We start from the raw sequence: 21,466 nt of genomic DNA, 5'->3' as shown, positions 1-21,466 counted from the left end.
GCGAACTTTACCGGCTTTTGGAGCAGGCATCTCCAGATGGCTGAATCCAGAGCAGCTCGTGGTAATGGTGGTTTTTCACAACCCAGATCCATTTTCCTGGTGCCTGACACCCCCCTGCGATCTGTTTCCTCTGCTGATTAGGCTTGGCCTCCCATTTTTTTCCCCCAAAACAGAAAAAAAAGACAAGCTTGGATTGATTAACTGTCTGCTACAACGGTCAGACATCCCCGGGATTTTTGCTTACTAACGCTCACTCATAACAGAAGTGCCTGAGGGTTTTTTTTTTTCTGTCAGTCTGTGTTTCACTACAAAGATTAGCTTTAGGTTCTTAGATTTTTGCGTCATCTAAAACAACGTGTAATTCAGTGACTCACAGATATCATTACATCTTTTCACAGAGCATTCGAAGAATTTGGAACTTCTGTTTTCAGGCACACAGCGCCCCTGTCCAGAACGGTGACCGCCGTGGCTCCCTGCAACCCCTTCATGAGACCCGTGCTTCCTGTCTGGTGCACGAGCGCCACAGCAAGACTTTAGACAAACGAGATGAGAGAGGGCTCGAAGGTGTCAGCTTCCTATTCACGCCATCCAATCTGTTTATATGAATACATCTACGATGATGTGATGTCAGTGAGTTATTCAGAGTGAGTTAAAGAATAATGAGATGCCCCATTATCATAATTTCCCTGATTTAGATGAGTGGTTTTCTAACTCTGGGTAGTGAGTGCGTTGCATTGTCCTCTTAAATATTTGCTCTCTCTCACTGACTCGCTTGCTTGCTCGTTTACTCTATGTGTGTGTGTGCGTCTGTCATGAAGGGCAAAGAGAGGGGCGAAATATTGAGGAAAGTCAGGATTTTTAGCGCTATCATTACGTTTTTAAAAGTATACAAATTACGGCAGCTTTACAGATCCATTATGACTAAACAGGCTAATCTGCATTCAAAATGCTGTCTGTGGGCTTCAGTATATACATCGCTTAGATTTCTGTAGATGCGACTGTAACGCACATTGACATTATTATGATGTGCCTGGCAGCAATAGCTTTATGTCTGCGGTTAGTGCAGCTTGACGCTTAGACAGGAAATAGGGATGAGATGGTTTTCCTGTTTCTCTTCATCTATACTTTGTTTAGATTTACATTTCATGAGGATTTTGTACTTAAGCACAAAGTTGATACACGTGAGGACTTTGGGTTGTGTGATCACTAATACATGCATCTTTTCTTTTTAATTATTGTATATTTAACGTCATTTGTGTTTTATTTAGCTATTTATTGTTGCACTTCTAAAAGTGAGGGCACTCAAAAGAGATTTAAATTAAAAATAATCCAAAAAAAAAAAAAAAACGTTTTTAAACTGAGAAGCCTAGAAAGTCCTAATTTTTGACATGAAGACTTTGGAGGCAAAAGTTACTTATTGCTTTAATGCTGCTAACCTCACCACAGAACACCAGCAGCTCGCTGGCCCAAGCGAAAGCATGAAAAAAACGTCACCCTCACACGTAGGCCACTGACCTCTGGACAGACACTTTTGACTCCCAAATATAGACTGAAAAGAAATGTAGGCAAGTCTGCAAATATCATCCATTGTGTCTTGTTTAATGACCCTAAACTGCCTTTGAACTCCATCGGTCCTGTTTCATGCTGATATTTGTCCAAAGCAGTCTTTACACAGCGAGAAATATGATATCAGCTCTCCATCAAACCCATCACATACGAAGAACTGCACAACTTCCACCATAGTTGTCAAAGTAACAGAGCATTATTAAGTGCAGTAAGTGCAATCTCTCTCTCTTTTTAAAAGATGTTACCAGTTAATGCATCGCTGAGAAAATTGGTAAGTAAAGTGAATTATGTGCATGGAAAGGTTAAGATTTATCCCTTTTCCTTTATGCTGCTGCGACTCCAGTGAATCTAGAGGCAGCACCCTTCCTTTTGGCACGATATCAGCTCACGGCTCTGTTGGTGATTGATGTCTAACAGCCACAGATTATTATGCTAAACAACTTATGCTAAAAAAACAGCTGTTAGTTTTGTTAAAGCGAGCCTTTTCAGTTGTAATTACTGTTGTTTTGCATTAATTTTATGACTTTTGAAAGACACTAGAAAGTTGAGGAACATGTTAGGCAATTAACTCCTTGGCTTTCTTGCACAGTTAGATAGCAGGACTCTCTTAACTGCTTAGCTTAGCGTACAAATGCATGAAATTGCAGAGGACAACGGCACCTTTTAAAGCTCACTATTTAACCCCTAATAATGTGGCTGTCTGCAGCCATGTTTCCAGTATTTATTTCACCTGGTGGTACAATACATATTCAGTGTACAACACGACAGTGGTAATAATCTTGAGAGTGAGACGGCCTCTCTGTATAGCACCCAATTTACTTTGTGTTTAAGACCAACAGGACTACGTAAGACTTCTCATAGCAATCATAACTCTATTTGCTAAAAACCTCCTCCTCCTCCTCCAGCTTAGATTTTCCAGCCTGTGGTCTGAATCTCATCACCGGCTCCTTTTCAAAACAGGCTCACAAACACCATGATTGATTCAGCCACTATCCTCCAGGATCTCTCAATGCTTGCCCGGGCTGCAGATTAATTTCCTTTTCCTCATCTTAATTTTTACTCATCGCCGCTCCATAAAAAGGCTAAATGTCAAGCATGCCTGACTCCTTCTAGTGACACGTCTATTCCAGCAGATAATTACCATAAGGAAATTGATGCTTTAGTGTGCAGAGGGGAATTTAATTTACTCTGACATCCTCGCAGCATAATGCATTCCTAAAGAAAGAGAGTTTTTCACTTTGCAATTGACTTTTTAGATAAATTGGACTATTTAATGTGATTATCGGTCTTGAACGTCTTTGACTTATTAAGGTGTTGAAACCAATTAAGGGTTACATGCTGCTCATGCTTCCAAATGTGAAACAGTGAATACTGCTTAAAGATCCATGAAATAAGAACCGTCCGCAGCCTATTGTATGTTAGTCAGCCGGCTACATTGCCTGATGATGTTTTGAGGCTTGCTAGATAATGATATTAATTACAACAACATGGCTTGCTTCAGATTGTGGATTAACCTGAGAGAGCAAAGGGTTCTGTGCAGTTTGAGTCACACTCCATGCATGTCGCATGTGTCATTTTCGATGCTACAGAGTTATAATAACCTTATAAAACCTTGAAGTTTGAGAGCATTTCCAAACGACCAGTAAGAATTGAACAAGTCAGGCATTAGAGGGAAGATCTGAATATTGATCCCACTTCTGTTGGTACTTCTCTAAAATTTCGGCTGAAGTGAAGCTGCTTTGTCACTGAACGGGACAGCATCTCTTATCACAGGCGATCACAGCCATGAACCAACATCTTCGAGGTCACCAGTAGCGCTGAGTCACATTTTCTGTCCCAGCCTTCCCTTTGCGCGACTTCTGGAGTTAACCCATCCTGCAGCGTGTTCACACCTTTGCATGTCATGCGTTAAAACGGACCTTACAGAAGAAAAAAAGCAGCACCGACTGTGAGGCTATGAGGAAGTCAGCGAGCATTGCTGCAATCCATATTATGGCCATGAAGACACAGCAGGCCGCATTGCTCCTGCCCAAAGTTCCTCCTTTTGCAACCAACTGAATGCTGTGTTTCTTAGGAGATAAGGGCAGCCTCCCGCAAAAGGTGACTCAGCAATCCAGCCACACGGCCTCTCCTGAGATAAGAGCCCTCTTTGGTGCTTGTGGGACACTGGGAAAAAACAGCCACAAGGAGAAAGAGAAAATAGTGGAGTATAAACTATCACATATTCTGTAAAATGAAGTGCAAACTTGTCCAACCTAATCCGTTAGGTTCATTTATATATGTAAACACAGCTGATCAAGCAGGGGTTCAAACTGAACTACATTACAAGCTCCACCATGAGATACTAGTGACGGGACATATCTCAAATTGAGTTTTAAAGTCGACGGCGGTGTGCAATTCCTGTTTTATTTGGAATTTTCTTCATTTTCAGTCCAAAATGTATATTTATTTGAACAAATTCAGACTCCATTTGTGGGCAGTCCGCTCAGGAGTCACCTATAGGGCTGCTTTAGAAGCTGCCACACAGGTTAGCAATAAAACAAACTGTAGGCCAGAAAGCCTCTTTGAAGTACAGTGTTGTATAATGGTGTGTGCGGCTGTCACCGGGCAGCAGTTGCGTGTGTGTTATCGCCGTACTGTAAGATGTGATAGCTCGACTTTGAGAGCATGTGAGCTGTCGCCGCGTTGGAACTGAGATGATTGACTTTAATGTGAATGCTGGCAGCAGTGGCAGCATCTGAAACTAACACATCTGATACACTTGGAGCCGGTGGCCCAGTGTTGGTTTGTAGATTCCTGCTCATGAAACCAGAGGGAAAACCACATTTCAGTAAATTAATGCATATCTGAATGATGATCTGCTGCAGGACTGAGAGAGGATGCACTTACTGTACACGTATTTTAAAACAGGAAGTAATAAAGGAGGCTAATGTTAAGAGATGCAACTGTTTGCTCAGGCTCAGACGTAATCCTGATTGTGTACGCTTCATTCGTGCTGTGTTAAGGTACAGGACAGGAGGCTATGACGCTAGAGGTAACACAGAGAGGTGGGGGTGGGGGGATGGGGGAAGCAAACTGGATGAAACATTAAATAGAAGAAGAAGAAAAGCTCATTATATGGGAAACACTTGTGTTATTTTCATGGACTGCTTCAGAGTGCCAGAACAGGTGACAGAAGGGGAGCTGTCCAATATGCAAGTGAGGAGTAACCCCCCCTCCCCCTCTCTCCAGCCCACACTACCCCCCCCCCCCCCCCCCCCCCCTCACCTCCCCCAACCCCAATCAGCTTCTTCGGTGTGAATGAAATAAATAAACAATGAATGGTCCACTCTCCTCGCTCGCCTCATCCCATCTCATGCATGGCTGCCAGTGATGGTCTACTGGGTGTCAGCTTTTATTGGCACGGCACAAAGCAAGTGCCAGGGGTTCGGTGGCCCGACTCCCCACTGCAGACTGTGGATAAAAGCAAGCAAAATGCCTCAGCCGAGCTGAGAGACATAGTCATGTTGGGCTGGAACGAGGAAGTGCAGTGGAGAGGGGAGGGACTCAGGGCGCAGCTCCATGGGGCCGCCGCGGCGCTGCGACCTTCTGCACATGGAGCCGGGGAGAGTTGGAAGAACTTCATACTGCAAACTCAAGGAATAGCAGGTAAAGTGACTTCAACCGCACATTTCAGCTCGGTTCTCACCTCAAAGGCTAGGCCAATACCTCTAAAGTGATTTCGATGGCAGTGAAATGGTTTAGGAGACATTTGCGCCTGACTGGAAAAGACTCTCCTTATAGTTTCGGTGCAGGTGCGCCTCAGCATCAAGGTCCCGTTTGATGCGCGTAATTTTCTACTGCCACAGAGTTTATAACGGATTAAATAACAAGACTGTATTTCAGTAATATATCGGGGAAAATATATTGTTTTTAAAGCATTGTCTGTGTCTGTAAGCTACGTGCAGCAATTTAAGGGAAGTAGAGGGAAATGTTCCCCATTTTCCTTGCGTCTTTTTTTCTCTCTCTCTCTTTTGGGAAATATGGATAAATTATTTTCCAATTAATTCGACTTCTATAAAAATCCGAATCACATTTTCTTTAAGAATTCATACAGATCGGCTCGGGGCTCGTTATCATTTTAACTCGTTTAACTGTTTTTCCCTCTTCGGCTACGGCACCTGTTGCAACAGATGTGCGCACTCTGTAAACTTTAGGGCCCTTTTTTTAAAAGTGCCTCAAGTTTATTAAGATATTTAAAATGAACTTTTTTTTCAGGAAATAATTTTCTTTAAATTGTTGAAAGCGCAAAATTGACCGGGGCCTAAACTAATGCGAACATGTTTTTGCTTAAACAGGAAATCAGTACGCACCGACTAAACGCGCTCTCAAGCGGCTCGAGTTTACACACAAATCAGTCGCTCTGAGCATTTCTCGTTCCGTTAATCTTTGTGTCGGCCTGTTCAGAATCGAACCGCAGTCTCGGTTAGCCGGTAAGGCGTCTGTGTGGAGGGAAGAAAACAGGCAGGACTGATGAAACTTTTCACGCTGCTGACGCTCAAAGGTGAAAAAGTTGCTCATCAACGCCCAGGCAGAAAACTGAAAGATTCACCGCCGAAGAGATGGGGGGGGGGGGGGGGGGGGGGGGGGGGGAATGATCGGGGTTTTTTTTTTCTTTTTAAACGCGATAAAAAAACAGAAGTCCAAGAAATCTGAGTTTCCTCAAATATATATATTTAACCCTTCTCTAAATTATTATTCATTAACTATAATTAACCGTGTGTTTAAAAGTGGCGTTTGTGGGACGTAAAATAAGTTGGCATTAATTAAATTTTTTTAAACTTGGAAAGCATCTTTCTCTGATGTGTCCTATTTTTTTTATTAACACATTTCAAGTTTACGGTCAAGCAGAAAAAAATATATTTCTCCGCAAATGTAAAGCAGTTATCTACTTTAACAATAAATGTAAGATAATAAATAAACTACGCGAAAAGTCAAATAAAATAGCAGAAAACTCATTTTTGATTTCTGAACTTGTAAACGGAGCTCAGTACCTGCGCACATAGGGCTTTTTTCATAGCTCAGTTGGAAAGAGAAGTGCTGAAAGTGCTGCAAATCTGTCTGCGGATACATCATCTTTCTTGTCAGTAGAAACAGAAGTAGGAGGGGGTGTGAAAGGGGGAGGGGGGTGGAGGGGTTAGAGGAAGACAGACAGTTATTAAAATGATTGTACTGTCTGAATAGCAGAGTAGTGAAGTGTGTCAGATGCAAATGAAGGAAACTTCTTCTTCAGCGCACCTTTGCTCTCCCACCACCACCACCACCACCCCCCTCCTCCAATGATAGACTCCCAGAACACATCTGCTAACACTATCTGCCCACTTCCACCCATACATTTCATGAATTACTGATGAGCATCTCTGCGTGCACACACGAACAGAGGTGTCCGCGCGCCACGTTGCTTGGCAGTGTGGGATCATCTCTTTTCCTCGTTATTGATAAGAAGGCGCCCACGGCGGTGTTACTTATTGCAAAACTCACAGGACGGATCGTTATTATTTGAGATGTTTTTCGATAATTGTCACTCAGACTGTTCAGTTAAAAGTGGAAAGTCTGAGTGGAGCGTATGAGTAGGAAATCACTCAAAGTGGGGCTCCTGATGTGAGGCGAAGTGTGATGAAGCTGCATTCACATAGCCGTGTCACAGCACTGCTGTTTATCTGCAGATATAGTTTAATTTATTTAAAATATTTAATTGCTACCAAAACCTATAAGTATAAACTTGTTTTAAAAATACTGGGCCTTCAGTCATATTTATGATGTTTAATCAGTAGAAAGTTCCAAGTGAAACTCTCAAGAAGTGTCACTTTAAAAAAAAATCCTTCATATTTTCAGTTTGTTTTAACTGTGCATTAATCTAAACACACACAGACACGCCACTGTGTCAGCTTTCTCCAGGGTATCCAGACTTTGCTGGTGTGGTCCTCAGTATCTGTTAACGGTTTCGTGTGTTTCTCATCTCCACCCTGCTCCCTGGTGTAGCTTTGCACCTCGCTACCCCCACCCCCAGCGACACACCGCCACAACCATCCACCAAACACACACACACACACACACGCACGTGCAAACACACAGGAGGAGGACCGAAAATTCTGTCAACCCACAAGCCTCTTCCTGCCTCTCCTCAGTTGACGTACTCCGACCAAAACTGTTCCAGTCCCCCCTTTGCGCTCTGTGTTAGAAGTCTTTTCTCTGACTCCTATTTCACCGCCTGAAAGATTCCACCTGCCCCCAGTTCGTACACTCATACACTTTGACACTCATACGCCAACGCGCGCACACACACACACACACACACACACACACACACACACACACACACACACACACACACACACACACACACACACACACACACACACACACAATAATTTCACTCTGATTTGAGAAGGAGAATCATTAATAAATCTGGATAGTTAGATGGAAATGTTTTAGTCGTGCTCCGGCTTTTATCAAAAAGTTCTACTTTCAGTCTGAGTCTTAACTTGATGATCACCAAATGCCAAAAGTATGTTAAAGTAGAAGCACTAAAAGTAAAAACAGAGCTGTCGGTAAACACAAGGAAAAAGTGCCATGAGTGTTCTGAACAAAAAAAAAAAGAATTTCCTGAATATTCTACATGCACTTTACTTTCCACATGCCTACGCAAGTGGGTTGTGGCTGAATGTAGGAACTCTCTCTCCTTTTTCTAAACTTCTGTCAAAGCCCCCCCGCCAACACATCCGTGTTTCCCCTCTCACCATCTGCCCAGAAAAAAAGGGCACATGAGAATACACCTCCCTCTGCCCCCGACCTGCAAACTCCAGATGCTGAGGAACGGCGCTGCCGAGTCGTCGCTCGGCGCAGTAACACGCAACACCACCGTGTTATGCTGAACAAATCATCTGCACCAGTGACCTATGCCCCCCCCCCGCGCCACCCTTTCTCCCTCCTCTCGCACTTGCATCCTGAGTGTCTTGCAGGCCTTTGAGCTCCTGACTTGACTCCGCAGAATCTTGTGCGTTGCGACAGAGCGGCCCCGTTGCTTCCCACTATTTGTTCCAAATGTGTGGAGCCATCTGTCAGTAAAACAGGAAGGGCTAGGTTCCCCTTCTCCCCTGGGTTTGTTTCGCTATTTTCGGGAGCTTCACTTCTCCCTGTGTGGCTGCTTGGACTGGGCAGCGGCCCCACCAAGGGCTTCTTGAAGTGGCGGAGCTGGGGCTGAGGCTGTCGGGCCCATCTGCTGCAGGCTTGAGGGCCATCCATTATTAATGGGGCCACGAGCATTGGTGACTCCTCAGATATGCAGCCCTGGCCGGAGGAGCGCTTCTGGACTCGATTGCCTCTTCTTGCTAAAAAAAAAGGTGGGGGGGAGTGTAAAAATAAATAAATAAAGAGAAGTTCTCGGTCCTTCTGCCTGCTTTTCTGTCTCTTTTCTTTTTCTGCACCTTCCTCTGACTTTTTGCCCTTTCACAGACATCTACTTCTCTCCATGCACGTCTCGCAGCCTTTCTCTCATCTCCTTCTTCTTCTCTCTCTTTTCCCTCCCTCTCTTTGTTTCTGATTGTGGCTTGCGTGTGTCTGCACTCAGGCCGCGGGCTCAGCGATGCATGCTCAGTAAATTAGAGAGAACACGAACGCCGATCAGCTGGGCACGGCAAACACCCGCATCCCTGGTGACCTGGGGCCAGTTAATTTTCTGCTTAATTTTGCGGCAGTCAGTTTGCATTTTGGGATGATTATGTGGCAGGAAATTAACAATAAATAACAAATGTGGTCTGAAAGCCTATTCCCGGCAACCCCGCGCTACCGTCAGGGCCCCCATCAGCCGGGGCCCGAGCTGCTCTCCGTGCTCCGTCTTTCTGTCAGACTTGTAATGAAAATGTCTGTAATTCTTTGTAATGTAATGTGAGGGAGAGTGGTGTATCTGCGGCTGTGACAAGAGCGATCTCAGTGAGGTTATGGAGTCACGCCGAGAAGTACACCCTTTTACTCCACTCTAGATTTTTATAACGTTGTTTTCTGCGCCTGCACTTGATTAAACTTACACGCACCTACATCTCTATCTTTCTCCCATTAGAGTACTTGCACCGCATGGAGACAGAGGAGGCCCAGGAAATAGCCCAGATGCCAGGTAATAGCTCGCCTACTGCATGATTGAGCTGTAGAATGCACAAAGTAGATACAATAGGCCCACAAACAGGCTCTTACAGGACGGAGAGGTAATTTTGCTACCCCTGAATGAGTCATGTCGCGGGGGTTGCGTAGTGAGTGATGGGTGTTTGCTGGTGTGTGTCTCTACCCCAGACAGGGACAGTCCCCCTGCCAATGAAGCGTCCGAGGAGGCAGAAGAGCCCATGGCTGTCCCTGAAGACCTGTCAGCCGGCTCCACCCAGCAGCAGAACAACCGAGGGGACAAAGGTAACTCAAGCGCAGCCTGACCGTCACCGCTGCTTCTGTGAATTAAAATGAAAGTAAAAAAATCAGTGTGTGATAGCAAAATTATGTTGATGTATTGAATATATCCCATGAAGCGGCAATCAAAAACAAGCCTAAACGACTGCAGTGCCCTTCCCAGCAGTAGTCAGACGTATCATTCCCAAAGCATCCAAATCAGAGTAAAGCGATAAGTGAAAGTAATGTAAGGATCAAAAGTGTGACATATATGTTAAAAAAAAGCATAAAATTAATCAAATGAACATCCAGTGGGAGATATTTGCTGTTCCAAATCCCTTGGAAAAATTAATTTAAAGCTGCAAAGAGACACATTTAGGTCATTGGCAGGAAAGGTAAAAAAAAAATCCCTTTGATCCATGGCACGTCATTAATAAGCTGAATCTTAAGGAATAGCTAATGTGGCCTTGATTTGAGTTTGCAAACAGCAAGCCAGGGAATCTCATGGTGAAAATCAGGATGGAGAATGCAAGGGGGAATCACATCAGTGACATATGTTTATCTCAAGTCTCCTAACATGGGCGGTTTGTGAAACAGGAAATGTTTACTGGTCATTAAAGGCTGATCGGTTTTATATGACAGCAAGATAACCGGACATAGCATTCACCTTTCATAGGACAAACAGCATAGTTGTTTTGTGTGTATTGTGCCTTTTTAATGTCCAAAACATACTTTCACCTATTGAATGAATCACTTGAAATCTTCACATATCACATATAGGAGTTAGAATGCAAAAAAAAAAAAAAGACAAAATGGAATGGCTCAAAATTGACCATCTTATCAGTATTTTTCCACTTACATCCAGATAACGGCAAAGATTAGCAGCGCACAGTCAAAAATAAGATGTGAGAGGAAACTGAAATAGGATGTGTAAGAGTTTCCTAAGAAGAACTTGCCATCAGGCAGTTTCAACACTCCTGGAGATAAAGAGTTCAGGAACGGGGCCAAGCTCGGAGAGCGCATCACCGCACCACATAGGTCGCACACCTGCTTACTCACAAAGGCTCTCTCTTTCCTACTTTTGAGCTGTCAGGTGCTGAACCCGACACAGGCAGGAATCTGTGAGTCTAAACAATCAACACGTGTTCAGCCGAGTAACGGAGGATGTGTGTGGAACCACGTTTTACATCACACATGCACGTCTTAGTCAACCGAAAAAAATGGGAAATGGTCGTCGTGAGCATTATCTAAATGTTTGACTTTCATTGGCAGCCTGTAAAGAAGGGAAAGAAGGTGCAGCTGGGTGTATGACTTTATGTTCTGCGTGCGAGTTTCTTTTCAATCCTTTTGCACGAGTGTGTGTCTATATAAGGGACAGAAAGAAAGAAGGGAAGTGCAAGTATCTGGTACATCTATGCATCACTGCCTCAGTGATAAGAGCCCAAATGAGTTATAATTATCGCCCAGGATCATGTGCTGCTCAGTTCTCTTTAGTGAAAAAAGAGGGGACTATATGTGGGACATGGGACCTCAAAGTATCGAAAGCTTAAAACCTCGAAACCCAGGTTATTTCCTGTTGCAAGTGAGTCTTTATAGCCTGGGAACGTCATTGTTGGCGCACATTCGCTGTGGTACAAGCTACACATGTATGACTACACGCACGAGGGAGGTTAATATGTGACGCCTATTTAACCATTTCGTGAAAGAAACGTTTTTACCGCCTTGTGTTTCTTACACCGAACATAAGCCCAGAGACTCTGTTAAAGTCACAAGACTGTAAGATGACCTTCACAACATCCCAGTGAAATGATTTCGCTTTCATTTTCAGTGATTCAGATAGGTCCTCGGCTATGTCAGAGACATGAGACTGAGAAGGAGACTGAGCGGTTTAGTTCCCGAAAGCATGGAGGCGAGTTGAAAAAAACCCCCAAAAAACGAAAAAAAACAAAAAAACGTGTGAGGGCAAAAAGCAGGCTGTTTTTGGTGTTCCTGCAAGTTGTGTTCAGTGTGTTGCTGGCGTGGTTTAACACTTGTGGTTCCACTACTTTGCACACAGGGTTATTTTCAGGCAGTGAGAGCAGCACAACTCAGTAACAGGAACCTCCAGTGGCTCCTTGTGTTTCCACGCTGCAGAGCACAGTGCTGTGTTGCTTCCTACCCGCTATGCATCCTTGTCAATGCAGCTAGTTTATTTTTTCTTTTTATGCCTTTCTAAAGCTCTAGCATTTTACTTGTTAATTATTTTTCCAGTCACTGCTCCAGGGCGTGCTGTTTCTTTACCTGTAGTGTGAGGAGTAGATCCGTATCAGGTTATAACCATTTTATTGAGACCTGTTTTGTTTGTCTACTGTGATCTGACACTTGCTTCCCAAAATGAGTAAATCAGGATGTGTGATGTTCATGACAAACAAGATGTAAAGCAAAAGCTTTCTTCCTATTCCCAATTTAGTCACAACTTCCCCATATCCATGAGAAGTGGGTGTCAGCCCAGTGTTCATGGTTCCCTTCTGCTCCAGCTAGTTGATAATCTCAAAGCTTCACTGGTGTATTAGATGATAATAGATAAACACATTTTTTTCCACCCGCTCTGTATCAACCATTTCCTGAAATTGTACACCTGCCTCACTGTGAAAAGGCGTTATTCTTGGATCAGTTCTGTATTTTTTGGGGGGGTAGAGAATTCTTTCAAAAGCTAATGTGCACGTAATTTATGTACTTTTTACAATGTCTATCGACATTTAAAAACAGTGTAATTATCCTACGCTGTGGCAGTTGAAGGTTTTGCGGCTAAAACCATAAATTAAATTAGCAGGATTGAAGTGGTATAGCCACTTATGGAGTTTTGCTTTCGAGTTCTGTGATATGCAAATGCAAATTCATAACTCAAAAAAATCCCTACAGCTAAGCTACACTAACACATAGTCATGTAAATGTTTTGTTTCAATGAGAAAAAAACCCTCAGTGGTTAAAGTGAGAACCTCATAGATGTACACTTTGCAATAAATGAAACGTAAAATCTTCAAAAAAGATGACTATGGCTTCATAGCTTGTGATTTCTGTTTGTATCTGTAAAGACAGTTAGCAACAACATTCCATAAATCGGTGACGAGTTAACTTTACCAGGGGAACTGCTGGATTGCTGCATTTGCATTCATGAAATTCAAACATTTTTCCAGTAGCAGAAGCAGATTATTTTTATTTTTATCTCACTGATTTTTTAAATTTAATTAATTGTATCACATTGTATAACCTAAACATGACTTGCTGAGAGTGTACATAAATTGGAACTGCTACACAGTTAGCTGTCACAGAAAGGTTAGCTTAAAAAGTAACAGAATCATTATTAGGAACGCCATAACCAACAGATAAACCAAAATTTGTGGTAGTGGTTAATTGTTCAATTAGTTACCTAAATGTAATAGATAAATTATAGAACTACATAGTGTTATCCAAAAGTAACAGATAAATGATCAAAAGTGCTAGCTAAAATTAAGGGACAAATGATTATAGTTAAAAGTAGCCAGAAGGAGACCTTAAAGCTAATGCTAAATATAATGGTTAACAGTTTGATGGATAAAAACAAGGGAGAAATGTCTTATATAATTTTGATAAAAACCCACAAATAAATGGTTCTAATAGATCAAGTTTGAGCAGGCTAATGGCTAAATGCCTAGCTAATAGCTAGTGGATAGCAGCAATGTTAAGCTACTTAAACAAGGACAGTTGTTATTTTAACTGATATAATGTGAAACAGCTGATTCTTGAAAACTCAGAAAGATAGCAACAAGTAACAGATAAATGGTTGACATATTTGACTGAAGCTAATTTAAGTCACTGATCAAACTGAGGGTGAAACAGATTTTATAGTTTTTCTTTAATGTCTGTAAATAGTCGTTAAAATAAGTCGTAAACGTCTGTAAAAACAGAGAGCTCCTAACTGAAACTAAACACAATAACAGAACAATCCCCACTTACATGCCATGCTCATCTGTGGTGCATTGTAAGGACATTTTGAATGCTGTGTAGCCCCTAATTCCTACTTGGTTATGTAACATAAATGATGGCCAGTTTAGCATTCTAACCACACTTTTGTTTTTTATAGACAGCAAAACGGTTTCTTTCCTTTCTTTGCATGTTGGTGTGTCTTTTATCTTATCTCCCCAGCAAAATACAAGTCTGTCCAATAAACCCAGCAGTTTAACAGATGAGATTACTTCTCATGTGACATAAAATAAATAAATAAATAAACACATTGTTTTCAAAAGTGTGGGTATGGACTGTCAGATTATGAGAAAAGGGATGATCACCAACATCTCGTGATCCTACTCAGTTCTCATGTTTCACTCTTCCCTCTGTGGAAAATGTACATTAGGGGATTTATGCCCCCTCAGTGACTCTCGGTGAAAACAACACTCCTGCATTAGAAAAAAAAAACTGTTTCAGTTACAGGCTGTTTTACAATTCCTTTCCCATGCTTCCCTTTCTGTCACTTCTCCATAATTCTTGGTATTTCAGTTAGACAGGCCCTCTTTGTGAAGCTTCCCCTTTTCCATGGATTCCTATATTTCATGATTTCCACTTCTTCCTCTTCAGTTGTACAAACAGAGGTAGAGGCATGGGGAAATCAGGCTGTCACTGTGACATGCAAACCACAGGTTGGTAGCTGCGGGACTTACATGATCTGTCAGTTCTCTTAAATATTTCTTAAGTCCATTGGTGGGAAAATGAAGCGGCTGAGAGTTAATCGCACAGGGCACTTCTATTTTCCTTGGAACACTGGACATCAAATACACGCTACAGTGTGTATTGGTTTTTTTTAAGCTTTTCTACAGATAAGATAAGAGCAGGCGCTGATCGCTCGGGTATAATTTTCTTTCGGCACTTTAAAAAGCTAGAAATGTACAAAATGACACGAAGACCTTTGCAAATGAATACGAGTGTGAAGAGGCCACATGGCTGTATATCTGTGTTGTTCGCTCGGTTGCTATGATAGATACCGCGCGTGTCCCTAGTTTCGCACTGCTTCCTGTGTCTCTGTTTCCTGTTTATCTTGCTGTCATTTGCTTCACCAAAGTGTGATGGTGTGAGATGATCGGCACGTTTCTTCATCTCCTCACTGACATCCTCAAAGAGTAGACATGCTGTCCACCTGTGTGCCCTTATGAAGAGCTTTGCCTTTTAATGTGAATTCAGAAAAAAAATGTCTGAAATAGGAGGGAAAGTTTCTGAAGGGCTGATGCAGCATCCCTCTTCACAAGAAAACGTGCACTAAAGGAAGTTGCTATTACAAAGCTGTTGGTGCCCTAGTTAGGGCAGTTGCAGTTTCTGTGTTACAGCTTACGGTGCTTATTCCAACAGGAGTAAACACAGAATGTGCAGAGCTCCACTGAAAAAAATATCTCTATATATATGAATAAATTCAAATAAAGCCAGGTATATTTTGTCACAAATTAAAAAATCAGTAAAGTTCAGTTTAATAGCTGGAAATCCCAGTATGAGTTCAGCATCATGGTTTTTTATACAAAAAGCAAAAAAAGTAGGAATATTAAAACACAGTGTTGGGATAAACATCTCTCTAACTTCTCATGCCACAGTATCAATATCACACTGATAAATTGCCCATCTTTAGTATTTAACATCATGCAAGAAACAAAAATGCTCGTATTCTAAACCGTGGCCCCCCCTTGCCCTCTTTTCCAGCCTGTAACATTAAAGTTGAGGCTCGCAGTGATGAGGAGAATGGGCTGGCCTGTGACATGAACGGTGTGGAGGAGGAGGAGTGCGCGGAAGACTTGCGCGTGATCGATGCCTCCGGGGCCAAGGTGAACGGCTCACAGCCGAGCCCCGAAGCCAAGGCCTTCTCCTCGGCCGGCGGTATCCGGCTGCCCAACGGGAAGCTCAAGTGCGATATCTGTGGGATAGTTTGCATTGGCCCCAATGTGTTGATGGTGCACAAGCGAAGCCACACTGGTAAGCCACGCCGTCTGCAACACTTCTTGCCCTTCCTTTGCACCCATGTTCACTGTTAGTATAAAGGAGATGGATATAGGGGTAGAGAGGTGTGCGCTGTGGCTCCTCCGCCTGTTTAGCCAAACATAAATTCTTATCAGAAACACAAGCAATGTCACCATGCACACATACACACTCTCTGAGAGTAAATTCTTTTGCAGTCCTCCTCACACTCACTTGTAGCATGCTTGCATCTGGCTGTGTGCGTGCAGAGCCTAATATCGTGCATGAAATAGACTTCAAGATGTAGCATTAGCATTCGTGATTGTTTATCTAACAGTCTCTGAATTGCCACGTGACAAGCAACTGATCAGGTTATTGTGTGATAAAGTAGCAGAGACAAACTTGGTCCAAAGAAAACATACCCTCAGTTGAGAAACAGGATATCTGCAGCAATTAAATGGGATCTCTGCAAAGTGACAATTATCTGGCTATTAAAAGTTTTTCAGAATTCAAAATTGATATTCTATTGTAATGGAGCCAAACCAGTGGTGGGGAACATTTGTGAAAAAGGCACTTAACTGTCAGGCTTTAGAAACTAATGAAACTCAAAATGGAAGAAAGGAACAGTAGACTAATGTAAATGCAAAAGAAAGTACAATAAAAGATATAATGAAGTGCCTCCTATTTAAATAGAAAATATTCTGTGGTGAGTCTTTGCTCCTGAAATGCATTTTTAATGAATTTCCTTTTTTATATATTTTTGCTGCTTCACTGGTGACTCTTATTTTACGGGGGGGGGGGGGGGGGGGGCTTTGAAAAAAAAAGAAAGCCATATTAAAACGTTCTCACAGAATGCCACAACACTCGGAGAGGATGGATATTGGTTTATTCCAGAAGCGCTGATCAGGAAGACTGGCTCTCAACACAAAGTGTTTCCTTCGCTTTATTCAAATGAGGCTGAATTTGCATTGTGATGTGCCGCTCTTATTTTAGAGACGAAGAAGAGGAAAAAATGAGATTTTCAGATCAAATTGACCTAGGCAATGGTGCATTACGGAGCTGGCAGGCTGAGTCTGAAAGGCTCTTGTTCGATCAGAGCGCCAGAAGTCTGTGGGGCAGGGGGAGCATGGAGAGATGGAGTGTCACTCTGCTGTGAAACCCTCCCCACAGGCTGCTGGATCGCTCTCCGCCCCGGAGACGCTGCATCATCCGGCTTGTAGTGCGGCGACCTCCCGCGTCCCCGCAGCTTTTCCATCCGCACAGAAAAGACAAAGACTTTTATTGCTGTCAGTGGAGGGAGGGAACAAACACAGTCAGATTAGTGCACTCAAGGAAAAGCTTAAAAATGAAACAAACTGTCTGATCCGATCCATAAAATCCGAAAATTAGAAGCCAATAAAACATACAAGTTATTCTGTCCCACCCCCCTGCCCTTTCTTTCCTTGTGTTTACATCTTTGCAGTAACGTGTGTCTGCTCTGTCTGTTCTCGTCCTCAGGAGAACGTCCATTCCAGTGCACCCAGTGCGGCGCCTCCTTCACCCAGAAGGGCAACCTGCTGCGTCACATCAAGCTCCACTCAGGGGAGAAGCCCTTCAAGTGTCACCTGTGCAGCTACGCCTGTCGCAGGAGGGACGCCCTCACCGGCCACCTACGCACACACTCGGGTGAGCAAGGTCACCCCCGCTGAAAACTTCTGCACTTTTATGTTGGACGATTTTTACAAAAGGCACAGCAACTTCTGCAGCACATGCAGCATGAGCTCGGGACTATGTAAAGGGAAGTTGACAGGGTGTAGATATGGTGTCACTTTTTTTTTTTCAAATGCTTTGCAGAAGTACGTGTTAGTGTAATTTGGGTGTAAACAGAATTCTCCTTCTGAAGGGTTTGTCAGAAAAATGGAGGGATAACAATCACGATTGTGTCATTTTACAACGTAAATGTAACAGCACCTACAAAAAAATAAGTGAGAAAGATTAAAGCATCTGATATATGTTGGTTATTGAGCTGAATTGTAATCATATAAATTCAGCCTGGAGAGCTTTCAAACTGGAGACAACTGGACTTATAATATTAAAGACATAGAATACTGTTATCATAGTAATGTAACTCCTAATATGTAAAAGGAATGTATTTAAATATAAATATATGTTAAAAAAAAAAGGCTTATTATTTTCCTTAAAAAACCAAAAACGCTAGTCACTTATTTTTAGCATGCAAAAATAAAAAGTGCATGCATTAAACTAATTTCAGCTGTTTTTATGAGCATTCACAAAACAAGTATGAATGGGTGGATGAGGGTCCTTAGGGACTAGTAAAGCGCTATACAAGTACAGGCCATTTACCATTTACAGGCCATTTGAGTTTGTTTTGTTTGTCTGTCCAGGTATGGGCAGAAAAATCCTCCCCTTCCTCAGATTTTTTCATATTTTGGATTTAATTTTCAGCACTTTTTAATTTAGGTTTATGGCTTTTTTTCTCTGTATTTAAAAATATAGCAAAAATCATCAGTATTTGTCAGCATATATTTTCTTAGTGAAAAATAAAAAATGTTGCTCTCCATCATAAGGTTTCAGTTTGCACTGTGTTCACTCTACACTAAGTTGCTACCTGAGTTACCCATAAATACAGAGGACATGAGCTCAGCACTATCTGCAGCAGCAGAGCTTATGGCATCCTAAGACATAAACTTCTACTTGTGAGTTCTTCCACAGGGCCTCCCAGAAATTGTTTTGGTTTTTGTTTGTCATTTACATTTTTGTAGGTGGTGCTCTTTTCTTCCCCCTTTACCACTGGTTGTGCCAGATCCCTAATCAGCCCTTATCTTGTTCTTAATCTGCTCAAAATGCATTCGTTACATCAATTCCTTCCTGTGTTCTTTCAAGAAGGAACCAAATGGCCATTTAACTTACTTTAGTGTTAATTATTTATAAAAAAAGTTTTGCACTGCTCTGCTTTCACTGATGTAATTTTTTTTTTTGCAGTTGGAAAACCCCACAAGTGTGCTTACTGTGGGCGGAGCTATAAGCAGCGCAGCTCTCTAGAAGAGCACAAAGAGAGGTGTCACAACTACCTCCAGTGTATGGGACTGCAAAACACCATCTACACAGGTTGGTGCCTCACGAGGCGTGCGCTTTAACTTTCACCCAGATCTAATGACCTACTTTATCCTAAGCACGGGATGCAGGAAACTGTGCACAGAACAGCAGCCTATCACAGTCACTGTCTTTGTTGCTAAAAAACAAGACAGGCTACATTTCCATTTTAATATAGGCTCGTGTAGGTATCCGAGCTAATTAAGTCAGTTTCTTTTTCTATATAAATTTAGACACTTCATACTTAGTGTTCTGTACAGCTCTACATTAAAACCTGAAAACAGATCATTATGAGCAAATGTTATATTCGTAAACCAAGTGCTTCACGTGTGTCAGAATAGTCCGCTCTGTGCTCTGTGAGAAAACCACCATCAGGCTTGTGCCAGCAGGACAAACTCCAGTTACTTTGACGCTAAAATCTACTTCTCTGTCTTGCTTTCCAGTAGTAAAGGAAGAAAGCAACCAGAATGAGCAGAGGGAAGACTTGAGCCAGATGGGATCTGACAGAGCCTTGGTGCTAGACAGACTAGCTAATAATGTAGCTAAACGTAAGAGCACTATGCCACAGAAGTTTGTGGGTAAGGGCTGAAATCTGCTTCTTTTGTGTCAATACAATTTCGCTGTTTTTTGCTGAAAGAAAAAAAAAGTGTAACTGTGACTGTTTGTGTTCATTGGGGTTGCATTTTTCTCTGCAAGCCTGGTTCTATGCAGTGCAGCCTAATCACAGACTGCACCTTTTATTTGCTTAATCGTCACTGGAAAAGACTACATTGAAATATTACCTTGATTCTGCATAGACATGTTACATTTAAGCGATTCATATCCACACAAAAAGCAAAAAACAATCAAAAGATTGAGAATAATAGAACATCAAGAGGTAGACTGAAGTGACTCATTTTAAGACTCAGTGGCTCAGTGTCAAGATGGTGAGATGATAGGATGCAGGTGAAAGTGTGTAAGCGTAGTACGAACCTCACCCTGCCCTTCTGTCTCTCCTTCTCTTCAGGTGACAAACGTCTGTCGGACCTCTCTTATGACGGAGGAGCAAGCGAGCTGATCCAGCCCCACGTCATCGACCAGGCCATCAACAGCGCCATCAGCTACCTAGGCGCCGAGTCGCTCCGGCCTCTGGTCCAGACCTCCTCTTCCGATGTGGGCCTCGGCTCCATCTACCCCCTCCACAAGCCGGCGACGGAGGCCCACGCGGGGACGGGCTTGTCAGCCAAAGACAGTGCGGCCGAGAACCTGCTGCTGCTCTCCAACTCCAAGTCTGCCTCCAGCGAGAAGGACGGCTCGCCCAGCCACAGCGGCCAGGATTCCACGGACACCGAGAGCAACAACGAGGATCGCCCGACCGGAGCAGCCCCCGGCCTCATCTACCTGACCAACCACATCACCCAGGGGGTTAGGAACGGCGTGCTTCCCCTGGTGAAGGAGGAACAACAGAGGCAGTTCGACACCATCCGGGCCATGGAGATGGCCTCCGAGGGCTTCAAAGTAGTGACAGCGGACGGGGAGCAGGTGAGGGCGTACAGGTGCGAACACTGCCGCGTCCTCTTCCTGGACCACGTCATGTACACCATTCACATGGGCTGCCACGGCTTCAGAGACCCCTTCGAGTGCAACCTCTGCGGTCACCGGAGTCAAGATCGATACGAGTTCTCCTCTCACATAACACGAGGAGAGCATCGCTACTGAGCCACATCGACCAGAGAACACACATACACACTTTCACAGGATAGAACAGACACACACACAGACAGACAGACACACACACACACACACACACACACACACACACACACACACACACACACACACACACACACACACACACACACACAGGCAAGCACATGCAATAAATTAATATAAATACATCATGTAAAATACATTGTTAATGTCTGTGTGTTTTTTATAAGGTATGCATGTTTGTTGACACACAAATAAATATACAACTATTAAAAACATTGATCTTCATCTCTGATACGAACTATTCTGTTTTTTTAGGGTTTTTTTTTTAAAGAAAACAAAGTAAAGAAGTACTGTTCTTCATTCCTCACAGGAATGAAGAACAGTACTTCATAAATACACATCACCTGTGTATGTAAATATATATATAAAAAAAGGTCTTATTTTTCCTCCTTTTTTTCAAGATTTAAAGTAATAGGATTTACATCCTTTTTGCTTTGACACCTTTCTGTGTTGAATAACAGAAAAAATGTCAATTCCTTCTGCGGCTGTTTCCAGTGCAGGCAAACCCAGTGTAACATAAATACAATCAGTAACGTAACAATCAGTGTAGATAGACCCACAGCTCCCCTGTAAGGTTTTAACCTGCTCTTGTGTTTGTAATAACCTTCACGTTATTTATACATTTACATGCCTGTCTGTTTTTTGTATTTATTACAGTGATCGATGTTTGTTTCTTAGAGTAGTCAAAGCT

General features: G+C 42.8%; 1 protein-coding gene across 1 annotated transcript; it reads left to right on the top strand.

Annotated features, from left to right (window-relative positions):
• Nucleotides 1–4,938: 4,938 nt before the first annotated feature.
• Nucleotides 4,939–20,867, top strand: ikzf1 (IKAROS family zinc finger 1 (Ikaros); the record flags this gene model as incomplete). Its single annotated transcript, XM_080869356.1, is given in 9 exon segments — nt 4,939–4,990; nt 4,993–5,214; nt 9,665–9,718; nt 9,892–10,005; nt 15,679–15,948; nt 17,428–17,595; nt 18,913–19,038; nt 19,467–19,601; nt 20,030–20,867. Coding segments are annotated over 9 exon segments (1,833 nt in total). The 3' UTR covers nt 20,722–20,867.
• Between the last annotated feature and the right edge of the window lie 599 nt (nt 20,868–21,466).

Source organism: Rhamphochromis sp. 'chilingali', assembly GCF_963969265.1.
Source record: "Rhamphochromis sp. 'chilingali' genome assembly, chromosome: 20".
In the NCBI taxonomy this organism is placed as follows: Eukaryota; Metazoa; Chordata; class Actinopteri; order Cichliformes; family Cichlidae; genus Rhamphochromis; species Rhamphochromis sp. 'chilingali'.
The sequence above is the reverse complement of the archived record's forward strand: the minus strand, read 5'-3'. Positions and strand labels throughout refer to the sequence as shown.